General features: G+C 31.9%; 1 protein-coding gene, 1 long non-coding RNA gene and 1 other non-coding gene across 5 annotated transcripts in view; all 3 read left to right on the top strand.

The window, feature by feature from the left end:
* The first annotated feature begins 273 nt into the window (after window positions 1-273).
* Window positions 274-2,194, top strand: LOC110997363. Of its 2 annotated transcripts, none has more exons than XR_006751195.1 (5): window positions 274-486; window positions 827-934; window positions 1,210-1,342; window positions 1,638-1,725; window positions 2,140-2,194. It is a non-coding gene; the product is annotated as an uncharacterized LOC110997363 (transcript). The 2 variants fall into 2 exon arrangements; XR_006751194.1 differs by having other exon boundaries at window positions 282-486; window positions 1,214-1,342.
* Window positions 2,195-6,858: 4,664 nt separating this feature from the next.
* On the top strand, window positions 6,859-7,740 carry LOC123690562. Its single transcript, XR_006751182.1, has 2 exons — window positions 6,859-6,945; window positions 7,601-7,740. It is a non-coding gene; the product is annotated as an uncharacterized LOC123690562 (long non-coding RNA).
* A 3,316-nt stretch (window positions 7,741-11,056) lies between these two features.
* Window positions 11,057-18,375, top strand: part of LOC110997367 (peptide transporter family 1) — a 34,818-nt gene continuing 27,499 nt past the window's right edge. Inside the window, exon 1 of one of the 2 annotated variants that reach the window (XM_045633994.1) lies at window positions 11,057-11,137. In XM_045633994.1, coding sequence (XP_045489950.1) covers window positions 11,072-11,137 — 66 coding nt within the window. In that variant the 5' untranslated portion in view covers window positions 11,057-11,071. Of the gene's footprint in view, window positions 11,138-12,748; window positions 12,924-18,375 lie in introns of those variants that run through there. The other variant, XM_045633995.1, reaches the window with a different exon arrangement.

The raw sequence follows: 18,375 nt of genomic DNA on the forward strand, positions 1-18,375 counted from the left end.
TAAACGAAAACTTCTTGTTATATGAAACGTCAAACGTCAAACTACAGTTATGACTTATGAGTTACAGTATAAAAAAAAATTGTAATAAGATTTCATAATTCACAATATTGTCATATTACTCTGGCGGTAGTAAAAGAAGCTGTAAAATTGTATTTAATATTTTAGTAATTTGCATAATTATGTTATTATTTAATACAAAAACGGTAACTTGTATGTCAACTCACGGAGTGTTGATGTTAAGTCAGTGTCAAGTATTAAACATTTTTTGTTATGTTAATTGTCTGATACCAATTCTCAAATGTTGTTTTGATATTCGAAAAGGACCGCCATCTTTATTTTTAGGTGTTTTTTATTTTTAAGAAAATTTATGAAAATTGAAAACTATCATTTAAAAATTATATACTTAAATATCCAGAGTATGAGGCAGGAAAGTATGCGCGAGTGAAGTAGAAACAGCAAATTTGCAGCCAACCTTAAAATAAAGAGGTTATTAAATCGAATTAAGACTCGATTCCTTTCTATATTTGTAATACATCAAATCGGTGGAACTTTAAAGGAAGCAAAAGGAAGTTGTTTTCGTTTAAGTTCACTCCAACCAATAAGCAATAAAACTCCTATTGAAAGTGATTTAATTTTACAATTTTACGATCATGGGATATAAAAATAATATACCTCCTCGTTAAATAAAATTTTTGAAGTTTGTAAAAGTAACTTTTACCTAAAAACTACAAATACCTTTTAAAAATGGAAGAACTACTATTTTCTAGTGGCAAAAACAACAAAATTCAAGTATTTATAATAATCAGCATTTTATTACTTTTCTCAGCATATTGCCGTAAAAAACATAAAAGACAACATCAGACTCGTAGAATTACAACTACAAGAGACCCTAATGTTAGAAGACTCTGTATACAATTTAATCGAACACTAAAGGGTATGTTATGGACTATAATATATATCTCATTGACAAGATTAAAGATATAATGATAGTTCCATTTTTCATCATTCATTAAATATATCTTAATCCCATAGTTAAAATGCAATCATTCATATTTTGGATATTATATTATTGGCTGTTTGCTGTTGAACTATGCAACACTAGAACTACAAAGAACAACTGTATTAATAAAAATAAACTAATCAAATGCATAAACAAAATACCTTAAAATTAAGGTGTTCTAAAGAAGTATCTCTGTTCTTGTCTTCCAGCCAGGCATAAAACTTGTTTCTTACGACCTGACATTGGACCCTGTCGTGCAGATATAATACAATGGTACTACGATGTCAGACAGAGTGCATGTTACCAATTCTTCTGGGGCGGATGCCAGGGCAATGGAAATAGGTTTGAGACAAAGAAAGATTGCTATGATTACTGCTATTTAAATGTTCATAATGCTCCAGGTAATGATAAGATGGTTTTTTGGAATCACTAAATTAAGTATTTCAAATTGTGACTCATTAATTTTGGAAATAAGCATATGCTTTAAACAAGTTAAAATTTACTAAAATATAATAAGGTTTTTATTTAATTACTATGTTTCCTTCTAATAACGCAATGGAGACTCACTGTGGACGCCCTCTGCACCATCTAGAGGTTATAGGACATTAACTTCCTTCTAATAAAATTTCCTTTCCAGTTAAAATACCATACTTTTGTTCACTGGCATTTGACTATGGTAGCTGTTTTGGGTATTATAATCGTTGGGCATGGGACACACTTTCTAAGTAAGTTGAAGTAACATATTATACATTTAGTTATTAATGAAACATATTTTGGTTTAATCTTGTTTTAAAAATTAATTGCTTCTTGACGGAGAAAATATTTGGTAAATAGAATATTAAATTATATGACTGGTACAAGTGCTATAAATTAATATTATCTTGATCTGACACTGACATAATGTACTGTATTTTAAAGTTACCTTTATATTTGTTAATATAAAAGCCTTGGCTGTATGAATATGTGTAGATTTTACAAATATATTAAATATATCATTAAAATGTCTCACACACAATTTATGATATTGCAGATATTTTTTAAAACTGCTAGATTAAACATTGAATTAATATGAGTGTACAAATAGACTAAAAGGAAAGCACATGGGAAACATTTCATAGTGATTATGTTGATTTTTATAGAACCTGCAGACAGCATCTCTACTCAGGCTGTGGAGGTAATCAAAACAACTTTCACTCATATGGAGAATGTATCGGAACCTGCCTTTTTCCTCCCAACAATACATTAGGTCGATCTCATGCCTTCACTACATGTATACCAGCTATAAATATTCCTGAAGTGCATTAAATAAATATGTTATATAATATGTTTTTTAATATTTAAAATAATATTAATGACCCATCCTAGTATCCAAAATATCTATCAAAAAGTTAAATAAAATATTATTTATAATGCTTTTTAAGGTATTTTCAGCATTTATGTGCATACAGGACACACTGAACGCTGATTGGTAGATAAACCAATTGCAAACTTGTGATGTGTACCGATTCCTTAATAAATATTCTTTAGACGGAATGAAAAAAAATACAAAATTCGAAATAAATACTACTCTTTAATTTCCCAAGTGGTTTTTATTATGCCTTTTGCTGTTTGGGGTACACAAATGAAAACCGAAAAAGAAATTCACTGTCTTTATCGTTAGCACTGTATTACATGGCGGTTTTAGGGCGACTGCCCTGATCCACATGCCAAATAGAATTACGCCATAATTACAAATGGAATTACGAAATTTCTATATAGACATAATTACACCGCTACATACTACGCCTCCTAAAAAAAATTGTTTACTGATACGTGATACTTTTGTTTAAAAAAAAACTATAACAAAGTTGACAATGTAATAAATATATACGCAGTCAAAAATGAATACAATATTTTTCTTTTTAATCTAAATACAATGACTTAGTCACTTAACTCTTATTATTATAACTCCGCAACCGGCAAAAGGCCTATACGCCTGTTGTTGTGTGTAACATTTTGTGACGCGCACATTAATTCTCGGCGCAATATACGTTTAGTTTTGTATACACACACTTTATACACTGCTACTGCACACGCTATGAAGATGATGAACGACATGACCGTGACCATGATGCCTAGACCTTCTAGCTTGAATTCCGTGTGGGACGTTAAAGCTTGGTTGGCTCCATTCTGAGCGATGACTTCTTCTTTCTTTTCCACTGAGTAAGTTTTACCCATTCCGAGATTTAGGTATCTGACGGTTACAGGTAGCTACGCGTTCTAGCCTATGCCAGTGGAAAGGGCACAATGATTTACCTAATACAATATTACTTCAAAATTTATCTCTCAGCTATACAATTTTTCTAAACATTCGCTTAATTTACAATTCCCTAGTTACCTACTAAGTATGTTGCTTACACATCAACACGTAAACCAAACGGGTAGTAACCTTAACAGTTCTACCACTATGCGTTATTTTTAAAGGTTTGTTAAGCTGCTAATGCTGATTAAAGTTTCTGCTTATTTGTTTGCTATCCAACTCGTCTAGAATGTACGCTGACTTAACATTGTCTATTGAAACGTATTTTTTTAATCATTTATTGCAATCTTTAAATGAGATTTGCATTTTTGACATGTCTAGATTTAACTAAATAATTAATTATAACTAACAATAAAAATAGGGTAGCACCGAGAACAAAGGAGTGGACGGTAAGCAATCATAATAGGAACAGTCACCCGCTAAGGCTAGCGCGAGCATCGATAACGCGACGCACGCGCATTCCGGCTCTATATCATTGATAATAAGACCGGAGGTCGCGCGCGACGCGATGACCAATACTCGCGCACCTGCGCGGGTATGGCCTAGAGTAAATTCCGCTGCGCTTATCAAATCGCTTTCCGCCTGACACGCTGCTCGCAGACCTATCATCACCGTAGGTAATTCTAAGAACCAAGCTGTGTTATTAGTTAGCCTCGCCATCAATGCCGCTTTAAATGAGCTATGCCATATGACCTATGCCATCTTTCTATTTTAATGTTTGCCTGCAGATGATAGTGCGAGTTTTACGAATGCCTAATATTTTCATTAAGTATATGAATAATTTGCTCTCTTGTTCTGACGTCAGAAAAATTACCTATATTCGTTGATAAATAATAGCTGTCGCGTCTTTCTAGGTAATTCTTTGTTGTCGCCTATACACTGGGGGGAATGTTGTCTCAATATGGTGATAGACTGAATGCTCTGGCACTTCCTTAAAAATAGGTGGGTGCATGATTTCCTTAAATTGCTCAAGTTATTCCGCAAACGGCTGGCTAGTACCTACTAATACACTTCACCGCTCATATCGAGTTTACACTCTTTGATCTACAAAGGTACAAATTAGTAAGTAGGTCGACTAATCTATTATTATATAAATCTACTGATAATCTAAAATTTCTTAAAAATTTTCCCCAATTGTTGGTTGCTTAACATCGCACACTATGTACGGCCATTTTAAATCTCTTCTAAGACCAAAAGTTTTTGTTAAATAACATATTCCATGTCTTTATTTCACTATCATTAGCCGCATATAATTTAAAATCGCATTTAATTTGAAATTATGAACGTCAAAATTAAATTAATTGTAAATTTACATTTAGTGCCAGTACTCAAATCGAGGGCGTAGAACGGAAGAGAATAACTCGCAATAAACTCTCCACCACTCTTTTGAATCGCCAAGTTTTTTTTACACCGCGTTTGTAAGGAGTTGCAACCATTACACCATGTACATACAAATATTATAATGCTGTGTGTGCTGAGGTTGATATTTTTCACAATAATATTTGTAAATTTAAAAAGATAGTTCATAGTAAATACTTGCAACCTTAATTACTAATTTAATTGATGGATGTATATGTATATATACATGTGTGTGTGTATGTATATATATATATTTTTCTTTTATTTTTTATTTTTTTGTCATTCGGTTTTACTCCGGTCAATTTAGACATCCAAGGTTACAAAAATTCGCACTTGGCTGAATATTGGTAGGATTGCTCAATACACTATTATAAAGGAAATGTGAAAAGTCCTCATCGATCCGGCACGTGCAAAAAAATTTACTCGGGTTCAAAGGTCACAAAAACGGGTTTTTCGCGATTTTCAGCAAAATGGTAAGTTTTATCATAAAATTAGCTCAGACAAAAATTGTATATCAGATAATTATCTATAAAAAATGTCTAAATACTTTTTTTCCTAAGAGCCACCGTTTTTGAGATATAACGATTCAAAAAGTTGAAAGAGTTGTAATCGTCATAATATGCACACGTTTCCACGCCACCTTTGAGGTAGTGTACTTAGCGCGTTTTTTTAATGTGGTTTCCCCGGTAGGCCTATTCCACTGATCTTTTATGATTCTGTTTAATTTGAAACTATTGAATAACTGTAGATATTGACAAAGGTTGAAAATGATGAAAGGGGTGTAAATTACAAAAAATAAGAAAATTTATCCGTCTGAATCTAAATCATCATTAACTTCTGCTTTCTCTTGTTCTTGTTCTTCTTCTCTTCCTTCTCCTTCTCCTTCTTCTTCTTCTTCTTCTTAATTCTGGGTGGTAATAAATTGTTCCAATAATGACACATCGCATGTCTCTTCGTCAACATCAAATGAATCTTCAATTGTTGGCAATTCAACATTGGAGCATGACTGGCCTTGACAGTTTGTACATGCTACAGAACAAAACAGTCCAACTTTTTTGCAACCACATTTTGCACTACATCCTTTTTTACAGTTCCAAAAAATGGTGTTGAGTAGTTTTTCTGGTGCAGGTGGAAGTAAAGTTTGAACTGGCTCTAATGAATTGTCGACCAACTTCCAACCCCAGTCTTTTTGGCCTAACTGATTACCAAGCCACACTTGAACTTGGTAATATACCCGAAAAAGATGTTGATGAGCAGCCGCTGAGGTTGGAGGAAGACATGCTAACTGCACTTGTTTTTTATTTCGAGTATTTTTAACGAAACATGCATATCTGAATTTATCTAAGCACGTAATTTTTTTAGGCGCTCCATACATAGCAAGAAGAATTTTCATATTTTATATGTGTAAGTCACACTGACCGATAGAACGATATTTTTGCTTGTATTACGGCTTCAGTGATGTATATACGTGGTGTACTTATACATATTATGACGATTACAACTCTTTCAACTTTTTAAATCGTTATATATCTCAAAAACGGTGGCTCTTAGGAAAAAAAGTATTAAGACATTTTTTATAGATAATTATCTGATATACAATTTTTGTCTGAGCTAATTTTATGATAAAACTTACCATTTTGCTGAAAATCGCGAAAAACCCGTTTTTGTGACCTTTGAACCCGAGTAAATTTTTTTGCACGTGCCGGATCGATGAGGACTTTTTACATTTCCTTTATAATAGTGTATTGAACAATCCTACCAATATTCAGCCAAGTGGGAATTTTTGTAACCTTCCCCCTATTTTTTAGTCTAATTTGACCGGACTATTTGATATGTGTATGTTGTTTAGTTGATATTTAGTGTAAATGCTGTGTACAGATATAACTGGAAGTCAGATTTTTAAATGTTATTTAGTGTGTGATAATTTTATGTATGTAATTAATCTGTTTTCTGTTTTTGATCCTAAATGTGAAAATAAAATAAAATAAAATACGACATGATACATACATCATTACAAATTTCTATATAGACGTAATTACACCGCTACAGCATTAAGTAAGTTAATCTATGTTGTTTAAACAATAAATGGAAAAGGAATGCGTGCATAAGGATTGTTTTTTTAAATAATAATATATATAATATCAATAAAAATTCAATTACATTGTGAAATAGCATTTTATTAACCAAGAAGCAATTGACATAGTAACTGGCTTCTCTGGCTACATTCAATAACATGAAGTTAACCACATTGTGTTTTATTTTATTGCTAATAAATCTTGCGTACTGTGTAAGTATAAATTATTTTTACTTTATGAATACGTTCTTGAATGTATTAGTACACCAGCAACTGTTTGTTAGAATTAAATAATCGATTTGCTAGAAGTTTTTCACCTAGTGTTGTACATATTTGAATTTACCGTAGGCCAGAAAGAGATGCATTGAACCACTAGAAGACAAAGATATGAATAGAACTATATCTTCTGTTGCGGCCGCACTTAGACAATTTAATACTCTTTTTAAATACAACATCGATATCTTGAAATATGATTTAAATGACCCAGCTAATAAGCAAATTATTAAATTTTTTGGCTAGTTTGAACATACATAACAGCTGTCCTGGCAAACGTCGTTTTGCCATGTATATCATTTGTAATAAAAAATAGGGGTCGATCGTAGAGGGTTGAAAATTTAGGCTTATATGTATTTTTTAATGCTGTTGATACAGTTGATAAAAAAATAAAATTTTATCGTAAAATTAAAAAAAAATATACATTTAGGGGTGGACTACCCTTAGCATTTAGGGGGATGAAAAATAGATGTCCGATTCTCAGACATACCCAATATGCACACAAAATTTCATAAGGATCGGTCAAGCCGTTTCGGAGGAGTTTAACCACAAACACGAGAATTTTATATATAAGATCATATTATTTGCTTTCCAGTGTACTGTATGCAAAGCTAAGCCACCACGCGAAGATTCGTGGAAATATGTTAAAGTACCTCTGCCTAAACGAAAATTTATGTTTCGCTTAACAAACAGTACATCCCCATACTAAACCAAATAAAAACTACTTAATTATTATTATTTTTTACATTTATCTCTCCTCGGACCTATTCACATTGTAATATATATATATGTAAACATTAAAATACTTCCTAATAAGTTCATATTTTATAATATATAATCGTTTTCTGGTATAAAAACATATTTGAAATCGCTACTAACTCTAAGCAGGCGTTAAAATTTACTGCTTCAATGATGGAGTTAAAGAAATCTTTGATCGCGTGATTGGAATTAGGTTCATTCTATTTCTATGATGAAATTGCCTAAATTAAACTTATGTTTAATTTAGGCAATTTCAATTAAAATTAAATTAATTAAAAAAATTAAGTTGCTTATTGTTTGTTTAATAGCATAGGTTTAATAACAGTTTTACTGAAACAATAATGAAGTATCTAACATTTACTCTGTTTTAAAACATACTGGTGTTCTAAATAACAATATACATTTCACAATTTGCCTATCAAAAATAATATTTTTAAGTTGTAAGTTGTTGTTTATAAGTTGCTCTGAAAATAGCACTTTAGCACAGTTTTTGCGCTTGCTAGCTGAAGGATTATTTAATCGTTTGGATAGTATAGAAGTATATTCAAAACTTTAACATACGCGTATAAATGCGTTGAGACTTCACTCTTATGAACTATAAATTGTTGTCAGGCGCTGCACAAGACGCGTGATAATGAAATTGGTGCTGGTGAGAGCAAAACAACATTAGCAGTACAAATACGACGTATCTTGTCTCAACTGAATGCAAAGCACGATGAAATTAATTTTAAATCAATATTAAAGCAATTAAAAGATATTTATCAAACTTCCTCTACAACAGAAAGCTCTAAATGTGGAAAACACAATTAAACTTTTATTTAAATGTTGCATATCTACCAGCGAGTTTATTAAAGTTTAGTAAGAGAAGGAAGTATATTTTATATTTATTATATGACTATGACTCTTTTCAATTTTGTAGCTTTCTTCTTTTGATTCTTACACAATACTGCTGGCTAGATAGCATAAACCACAGAAGAAAAATATTTAAAATTTCTGCCATAAAGTATTTTATAGAAATAAGTATTTCAAACAGTTTTTCGAAGAAAACAAAAGTCATTGTCACAAAATTATCTTTCAATCTACATTGATAATGTTAAATAAATAGAAAAAGAATTAAAAAAAACGCAAAATGTATTCGAATGAATTTCGACCATATTTTATTTTAATTAAAAAAGAAGAAGAAAAGGGTGAAAAATTCGCGAGAATAACGATGGAAGTGAAACACCGTGCTACTAAGGAAGCCATTAATCCTTTCACCAAAAAAACTGCTTACACACAAACATATCCCACAAAACTAATCCCGGCTGCCCCAAGAAAAGCCTGCTGCTACTATTGTACCGCCTAATCCACACCTGAATAATGCAAGGAAACTCTGAAGATAATTTTCTGAAAAAAAGGAAGAGGCCTCTCGTCCACATTCTTGGGATCCTGTGGAGTAGATCGTTGGGTAATATCCTAGGATCCTCTATGAGACTGATCACCTGCCACAAAATGTCGAGCAACATGTATATATTTTGCTTGCAATCATATTATCATATATCAGACTATCTGTCTATACAACTATATTGTGATGAGAGTTTTGTGGCCCGTAGTAAAATAGAAAGTATGGATGATCTTTTTGATGAAGCCGAATTCTGATACCTGATAAAATTTTATTGCAATAAATTTATGAGACTGCGTTTATTATTTTATTATTATTTTATACTATTCTTTATTGCTATGTTATAAATGGATTCCTTTACTTTTACAACGACAGTTTGATATATTTTACCGAACTTTTTAAGGAGAGTATCAGAGGAGTTGTTCGGATTAATACCTGCAGCTGAGTTTCATCATCGGAGGTCGGGACTCGGCAAAAACAACTGCAGAACCTACGGCACACCTTTTCTGTAAACTACCTTAGATCATTTATGATGTATGAGCATTGATTTTTAGTAATGCTTAAAATTTTAAATTGTCTCGAGGATACGTTTACTTTTAAGTGAGATAGGTGTCGCAAATAAGATAAAATATAGATATCGCGAGTAGCTATAGATGAAAGCCAAATTTCACCTTTTATCATCCTATCGGTATGGATGTGCTAACACTATGATAAGAACGACTCTAAGGCACCTGTTATATTGTATGCTTATTTATTGTGTACATTTTAAAATTCAGCTGGTTAACATTTGAGAATCCTTATGCTACACAAAACTACGATGCGATACGATCGCCGCATCGCAATTTTGACCGTACGATTTCGTGTCAAACGTTACTTAAGGTGACTTTATCTTCGATTGTACTTAACCGTACTGGACTGGTTGTAGAATTAGCAAGCAATACAGAAGATAGCAAAGCAATCATAGCAAGAAAAATTATGCACTGTTTTAAATCTCTAGTATTGCCTACCTACTTTTACTCAAAAAATTTTCATTAATACAATATAGTACATAGAAAGTATAACAAAACATATTATTATTCTTTTCTAAATGTTTAGTTTTATTCAACCTGTTAATAAATCTATAAGTTTAACGATGTTTCAGTATTTACTAGTATTGAAACATTTAAAAAGCCATGTCGACGTTGGCAACTTTTCCGGTGGCGGCGGGGCCTTTTAGTTATACGCTGTCTCAGAGGGGTTAACAATGTATATCACAGGACAAGATTATCTATTTATTTCTACAAGTTAGGCAATGCCCCATTTTCAAACATAATACAAAATATTTGGTCCTGTACAAAAGCTGTCCTGAGAGGCGTCTATCAATGGCTGGTGATGTGTGGACTAGCAACTATAGTCACAGGACACACTTTTTTCATACACGACCAAATAAAGGTATAACGTTGTATTATTAAAATTATTGGATGTCACACAGAAATAAAAAAAAAAGGTTTAATTTATGTAAATCCTGTAACCGTTACAGTGAACTATAATTAAATGTGACTATCATTCTTATATTACCGGCACCATGCAATGTTTACATAGCCTTGATCAACGATTGCGGTAAAACAAACGGAGACTAATAACCTAAAATTGAATCATTAAAAAATAGATGGTCATAGAGAACCATAGTAAAATTATTAACTTAATGAACTAAAGGCGTACAATTCAACATTTATTCACATAGTCACGGATACTACGCATTTATATGACGAAATACCATTGTTTGTGACGCTGCATTTTATTCTGATTACAATGCAATATTTCTTCTAAGGCCTATTAGTACTTCTTCCAACCTCTCATGCCTTATACGTAATTGAGTGAACCTTATTATCTTATCACAAATTTATCGCAAATTTGTCCTGATTTAATTTAAATTGAGTTTTAACCATGGATTGCGAGGACGCAACAGTTAATCAAGGAAGTTGTCTTTTGAGAAGTGGAAACGGAAAAAAAGTGAGTAGGTATGCTTTAAGCCGAATAAAGATTGTAGGAGGTTAATTCTAGTATCTTAATAGTGGTCATGTGTGTGTTATCTCTGTATTGTAATGTATTTTGACACACCACACGTCATAAGATAACAGAGAAAATTACGAAAGAAAATTGAAAATAAATATTTTAATAACCAAGGACATTACTTACCTCAGAATTAAGAGTTACTTAAGCCATTCGTTAACATTTAATTAAGTTTTCTATTGATATCATCAGACCTATGCTTCCTTAATCAGCCTTTAATTAATATTCACAGCTTAACTGTTTTCTAAATATAGTTCTTTTAGAGATAATTTATTGATTTTGATCGTTTAATAATTACCTCATCAAAACGTTTTTATGTGTCACTTATAAACTCGGATTAAGGTTATTACAATGACGTAATACAACTTACAATTTCAATCGTTTAGTTGAAAGGTAGCAAATGCGACAGACGTTATTTTTTAACAGTAAATATAGTAAATAAAATTTATTCGATTTTTATTTAATCATTCAATACTATCCACTTATTTTAAGTTACAACCATTTATTGCATATTTTATGGCTAAATTAATCTTTATTACTTGATACATCGTGTAAAAGTGTAATCAATTTATTGATTATTGTGAACCCAATAGACACTTACAATAAGGCCACATAAATGTATTATAAGTAAGAAAAATATCGGAAAATTCTAATCCAAATTAGGAAACATCGGAAACAAAGTGGTGCCTAATAAGTGCGATGCGGGTTGCCCGAGACTTTGTTCGAGCTCTGTTGTTGGTTCCATGTAGATAAGAAGGGGTTAGTGTGTCTGAACAGGTTGCATCCCATACCTCCTCCACTCGACCCATCTTCCATGGTATTAAGCTCATGCAGCTCATTGCCATCGTCTCTTGAAATTCCAGTCGACTCAAGTAGACTTGCATTGTTGACAGTGGAAAGGGACCGGCGTATGAGAAGAATCGAATAATGTAAATTTATAATTATTTCTATGTCATAAGGGAGCCATTAAAATTAACCAACCTATTTAACACAGCCCAAAAAGCATTCAAAAAAATAATTAACTTATTATTTGGGTATTTATTTTATACACTCATTGTTTGCAATATTTACATTTTTAAAACTTAAATTCTGTCTTTGCAATATTTAAATTCTGTCGATGTATTAATAATTCTGGTCAGTTGGCTCGATTAGTTATATTTTTACTACTTAAACACACTCGACGTACTTCGACTTTGGTTTAAATAGTTTGCATCAATGTCATAACTGCGAAATGATACTATATGATACCGGTTACCAAACACAGGTTCCTAGCTGATAAACCAGTGATTAAATGTTGAGTGTTTTATTAGAAAATAAATTGCTATTGCTATTTTAATGACCAGTTTACTGGATTTGACTCTATCTGGACACATTTATAATTAAACTTTAAATATAATAATAATGAAAAAGAACCTGGTAAACAATTCTGTATAACTATTTAATAATGAGATCGCGACCATTATTCTAGTCAAACGTAGATAAGTCAAACTCGCGATATAATTGAACACAGAATCATTAACTTCAATAAGAAGTTACTATCGAGAGGCAAGTCAAGTCGTTTTGTCATTCGTGAATCGTAGTGCACGTTCGGCGGACAAAGTGTCTGAACGTTCGGCTGCGCGTACGCAGTCCTCTCTGTTTACTCGTCAAAATATAATTGTAAAAGTAAAGTGTTATTTTTTTATGTCGCACGAGTAACGTTCATACGATGGAAGAAGGAAAAAAGGTATTGTAATTACTATTGCAAAGCGAAATTGCACAGCCTTTTATAGTTATTTATGTCTCGAATTAATTAAAATAATTATTTACCGTGGAGTGTCGTTATGTGTTACGTATATAATAATAAATATAGCTTTGCTGGGTTTTGCGTATTTTAATTTTAAGGCTTCGCGCTAATTTAATTAATTATAAAATAATACCACATTTTATAACTTTACGATTAATTCCTTATTGAGACTATTTTACGACTTAGTTTCAGTATGTCGGTACTCTCGTATTTAATTACAACGGTTCTTAGAAAAGTAATAACTAAGTTATAAAAAATTGTTTAGATTATGCCATCTAGATATGCACATATATTATAATATAGTAATTTATTGAAATAACTTACTATCCGCCGCCCTTTTTTTAAATTCATCGTGTTCAATTCATCATGCATCTGTTTGTTATATAAAATATATAACTTTAAATAAATAACAGTCCGCGCTAATATTATCCGCGCTTGTATCGGTTTTATGTTTTGTTAATTTTACATTGTAGTAATACAGAGATGCGTGTTTATTTCGTAAAGTTTTCGGAGATTATTTTCGATTAATTTGCATTATTTGTGGTCAGAATATAGAAACTGCCACATTATGCGTGCTTATTAGAGCGTTAACTATTGTCGTTAGTATGGATGTTGTATGGATGACTTTTAACAAATTGATCACCTCATTTTAATTAACTCGTAAAACTTATAAAAACAGTATATATCGTGAACGGGTTTGTGATAACAAGACTCGTAAAACTGTATGCCAAAATTATAATAAACTTAACTTTGAATCTAACTCTTCAACACATTCGTATATAAAGACATTGTCACTACGTATGACAATCGTTTTAACATTGATAAACTCTATGCCAATTTAAATGTATAATTAACATTAACTACATTTGTTAACGAGCAGTATAGAAACCATGTAGTCAAGCGTGTGAAGTCCGACTCTCAGGTGATGCGTTTATACACCGGCTAAGCAAAGGATTTTTTTCTAAGTATGCAATAAACTTCTTGCTAGTACAACGAATTCTATCGTGCGGAAACCGGCAAAATAAGGTTCTGCTGTTACCGCATCCCGCTTAAGGCGATTGTAGGTGGCCCCTTGGGGTTTTAGTGGGTATGCAATAGTGAGTAATCTTCCCGCACCATGCAGTCGCGCCGCGGTAGGGTATGCGCCATGCATTGCTCCAAGTAAAAAAAAGTATGAGCCTGCAGCATTCATTAGCCTATTCAATATAGCATTTAGGTTATTTTATACTAATACTTTACACCTATCAGTAGAAATGTGATTGCCTATATTCGACAGGTTAGTTATCGTGTAATATTGAAGACATCAAGATAATATGATATATCGTTCAAACCTTTCAGATATGTCAATATTGGACATAGTTTAACTCCAAGTGGTTTTATATAATAGATATCTTTTCAATAAATTTTCTTCTAACTGTCGTCTTATATAAGCACTTGACGTGTATAATAAATAATTATAACAATGACGAGTTAAGCCAATTGTGAAATTGCACAGATCTCGACTCGAACTCATTTCAATCACCTCTGCCATTGTTCGAAGGCGTAATCGACCAATTACTGCGTTGGGTGAAATAAATTTGCAATTGAATTCTACGATTGATTATACAGAATAAGACTGTTGAACAGAATTATTGATTATACAGAATGGGCCCGATGTAGTGAGAACTGTATTACAGTGGTGTGTTATTTCCCAGGCATTATGTTTAACTAAATAAATTTAATTGTAATTAATGCTTTCATATAGGAATTCTCTTAACAGGATTAAACTTAAACGTATTATAAACTTTAACATATTATACATAGAAAATGTTTTGTCTCGACCTGAATTATTGGAATCCGCACTTCGTTAAGGAGTGCCAATTTCAGTCTGGATTGGAAATCGGATTAAATTTAACTGAGTTGGCACGGCAACTCTGTAAAATTTAATCTGATGTATGTAGAGATTCCGTAAGAGATAAAAGTGAAAATTAAATATACACACTTTCAAATAAAATGTACTGGACTAAAACAGTAATCATAACTATTTTTCGCTTAGCGTAATAACGCTTCGCACGGCTGGACTTTTATTTTATAAATATTAAGGAATAAACTGTTAGAAATTATGTAGCATTCTTATGGTGAAATATTTTTAAATCACTCACAAAAAGTACATACTTCTAAGTGTAAAAACCTTGCACCAAAGTGGTGAATGTATCAAAAAAACAATAAATTTCTGATGATTTAGTTTCGTTATACGTAGGTAATCTTTTCGTCGATTAAAGCCAGAAGTCAAAATGAATATATATTATGTTATTAATTACTTATATTAAAACTATAGCTACTTAACTACTTCTTTTAACTTATGAACGTCAATAAAAAGAATAATGATTCTATATTTATATTTACGGCCTATTATCGAATCAAGGGCATATAACGGACAAGAAGAACTGACAAATTTCGTTCCCAGTAATATGGAAAGCGTTAAAACGTTAGCTTAAATATATATTATTAAAGTATTTTGCAGAGGTATTTCTAAACCAGACATACCCTTCCCTCTAAGGCTATCAACACTACTGTAAGCCCCGTGGCTTTGTTGTTCATGGGCTTCAGCTCATTAAAAGTTTAATCAAAGTGTATTCATTTACCTCCTGTACCAAAAAATATTTCCGGTATAGCCTAGAGTCTTTACAATGCCCTTGATCTTGAATCTTTGCGCATTTATTGCAGGTGGTAGCGCATGACACAGCGCGTCTCGTAACGCGTTGGACAGAAATTAGAAATGTACTGTATGGTACGGTTATTGGTGTCTTTTAGGTCTGCTTGCTTATTTTTTTTTATATGACAGGGATAAACGGGCAGGAGGGTCTCTGCTGTTACGTGCTACTGCCCATGGCGTTTCGGGAGCCGTTGAGAGTGCGTTGTCGGCTTTTTAAGAATTCGTTTAAGTTTTTAAGAAAACGTTATTTTCTTGATGGACCCTTTGTCGAATCGGTTCGGAAAAACATCAGTGGGCAGCTGGTTCCAGGGTGGCGGGAAAAACTGCCTTTTGGAATTTCGTATTCTATCTTATGCTTTCGTATTCTCGACGTCCGTTGATGAACCTCAGCTGCTGCATTAATTGCTTCTTTGGAAACAGAATGTTATTAAAATAAAACTTCATCTGACATCTTATATTTTTTTTTATTGTTTTAATTTCTAAATTTTATATAGTTGTGCCGTATTGAATGGCGGTAAGCAAATGTCGTAATACTGCGAATGACCTTACCTTGACATACCTTGGACAAGACGAGGAGAAACTTTGTAATTATTTTTCCTGCTGTTTATTATTGAAAAATAACAAAAGACGTTCTTTTGAAACAGTCTACTATGAAGGAGGAAATTTATTAATCTATTTTTCTTAATTCTGTCCAAATTCCCCGAGTGTCCTTGAATTTCTGTTTTTTTTTTCTTTATAACACTATCCTTTATACTCTACTATCGCAAAGTATTGTAACACATCGCTTATATGGCCACCGCTGCACACAGCCATTAGCTTTATTGATAGGAAATTAGAGAGTCATTAATTAGTTAAATATTTTTACAAAAAATTCTTGCTTTTCTATAGATTCCTGCGTCTGGTCGATACATGTGTACCTAAATATATTGTGCTGATCTTGAGAAATCGCTATTCAAATTAATAATGGCCATAATTAAATCAGAGAGTTTTTTGTCTACTTTATTTGTTTTTTATTTTATATTAATTTAAAAAAATAAAAGTTATTTTTCTTGTTACAAAAATATATTACGGCCATTGGATAGTAATTATTTGTTTTATTACTTTGTCTTAAATTGCCTCGATTGGGTCAACTGACCCTGACTGCATTAAAATAAAATCGTTAAAATCGTTATTGTTTAATGTATGGTTAAATTTTTAAGTAGAGAAGAAACAATAATTAATTTCGATTTTTTCCGCATAAAGTACTAAAATTCGCAATATACTCGCAAAATCTCGTTATTACATAATGGATACCAACTGGTTAAAGAGGTTTTGTCAAAATCAAAGAACTCATGCTTTTACGTCCTCAAACCGGACCTCTGAAATTAAGGAACAAGATTATATAGTTTACGTTACGTACACCATAAAAACCAGAACACATCATAAATTCTTTTAAGACCAACCAGCAACAGTAATTTGATTTTTTTGTTCGTGCTCACTAATATATTCTATTACATGTATTAATTATGACTCATTACCCCTTATAATTAGCTTTTATGTATTTAAAATTATTATATCATTTTTTAATTAGTTAAAAATTAGTTTAATGTAACATGTAATTTGTTCTTTTGGTACCGTTAATGCACTTGTATTTTACCCAGACTGTGTTTTTTTTCATTTGATAGAGCATTACAAATCTGGTACATGTTTTTACATGTATATAAAGGTAACGAAGTGTAAATAAAAAAAACATATACACGCGACTACAAACATTTGCTCCCTCTTACTACGACTACTACTCCCAGGTTGTAGCCTGGCTTACGCACAAAAATTCACAAGTTGACACAGATGGCGCTGATCAGCCATTAATATATAGGATATCTATCAATTAAACAAATTAATAATTCTGAGGCCAATACCTCTTATGTGTTAATGCGCTGGTTGTTATTACTAATTCAATAATATTATAAAAATTAGATATAATACTTTGTGGCTATTTTTTTAAAGATTACTTTTGTTATATTTTGCAATTGCCTGCACGTCCACAAACTCATAAATTATCGGAAATCACGATTGAACCATAAGTCACTTCCGTCTAATTGATACATATTTAGATTTGCCTTTCAAATATCGCAGAAAGATAAATAATGAACTGAAGTAAAAAAATATTAATTCGGTTGAAAGATTTATTTCTCACAGAATTACATTAATTAGTGAGAGTTTTTAGAGAAGATTATTAATGTACATTGTGTTATCTAACTATTGCAATATTATTTATAACTAGCTGACCTGGCGAACTTTGTTCCGCCTTAATGGCAATAAATAAGCAGTTTGGGTTTTTTTATTGGAAAAAATACAAAAAAATTAAATACCTACATTAATCATTCATTATTATTTCTGTATTTTAGTACATAGGTTGCTCTTCCCTTAAGTACCTTGTGATACACATTTTTTCATTTTTTGTTTTATTATCAGGCGCAAAAACAAACAACGCTGATGGTCTTCCGACCCGTGAACATGCCACGTATAATTGACCATGGGAAAAACATGAATGTTCTAGATTTAAACCACAAACTTTTAAGGATTGGCCTTGTGATTTGTTGATGGTCATGGCAAATGCAAGACGTATCGGAAATTGAAGTCTTTTAAATTTTCCTATCATTATCGTAGCGTAAATTACATTGTTCTTCAATTTTCTAACCACCAAACGCATACCAT

Source organism: Pieris rapae, chromosome Z, assembly GCF_905147795.1.
Source record: "Pieris rapae chromosome Z, ilPieRapa1.1, whole genome shotgun sequence".
NCBI classification, from domain to species: domain Eukaryota; kingdom Metazoa; phylum Arthropoda; class Insecta; order Lepidoptera; family Pieridae; genus Pieris; species Pieris rapae.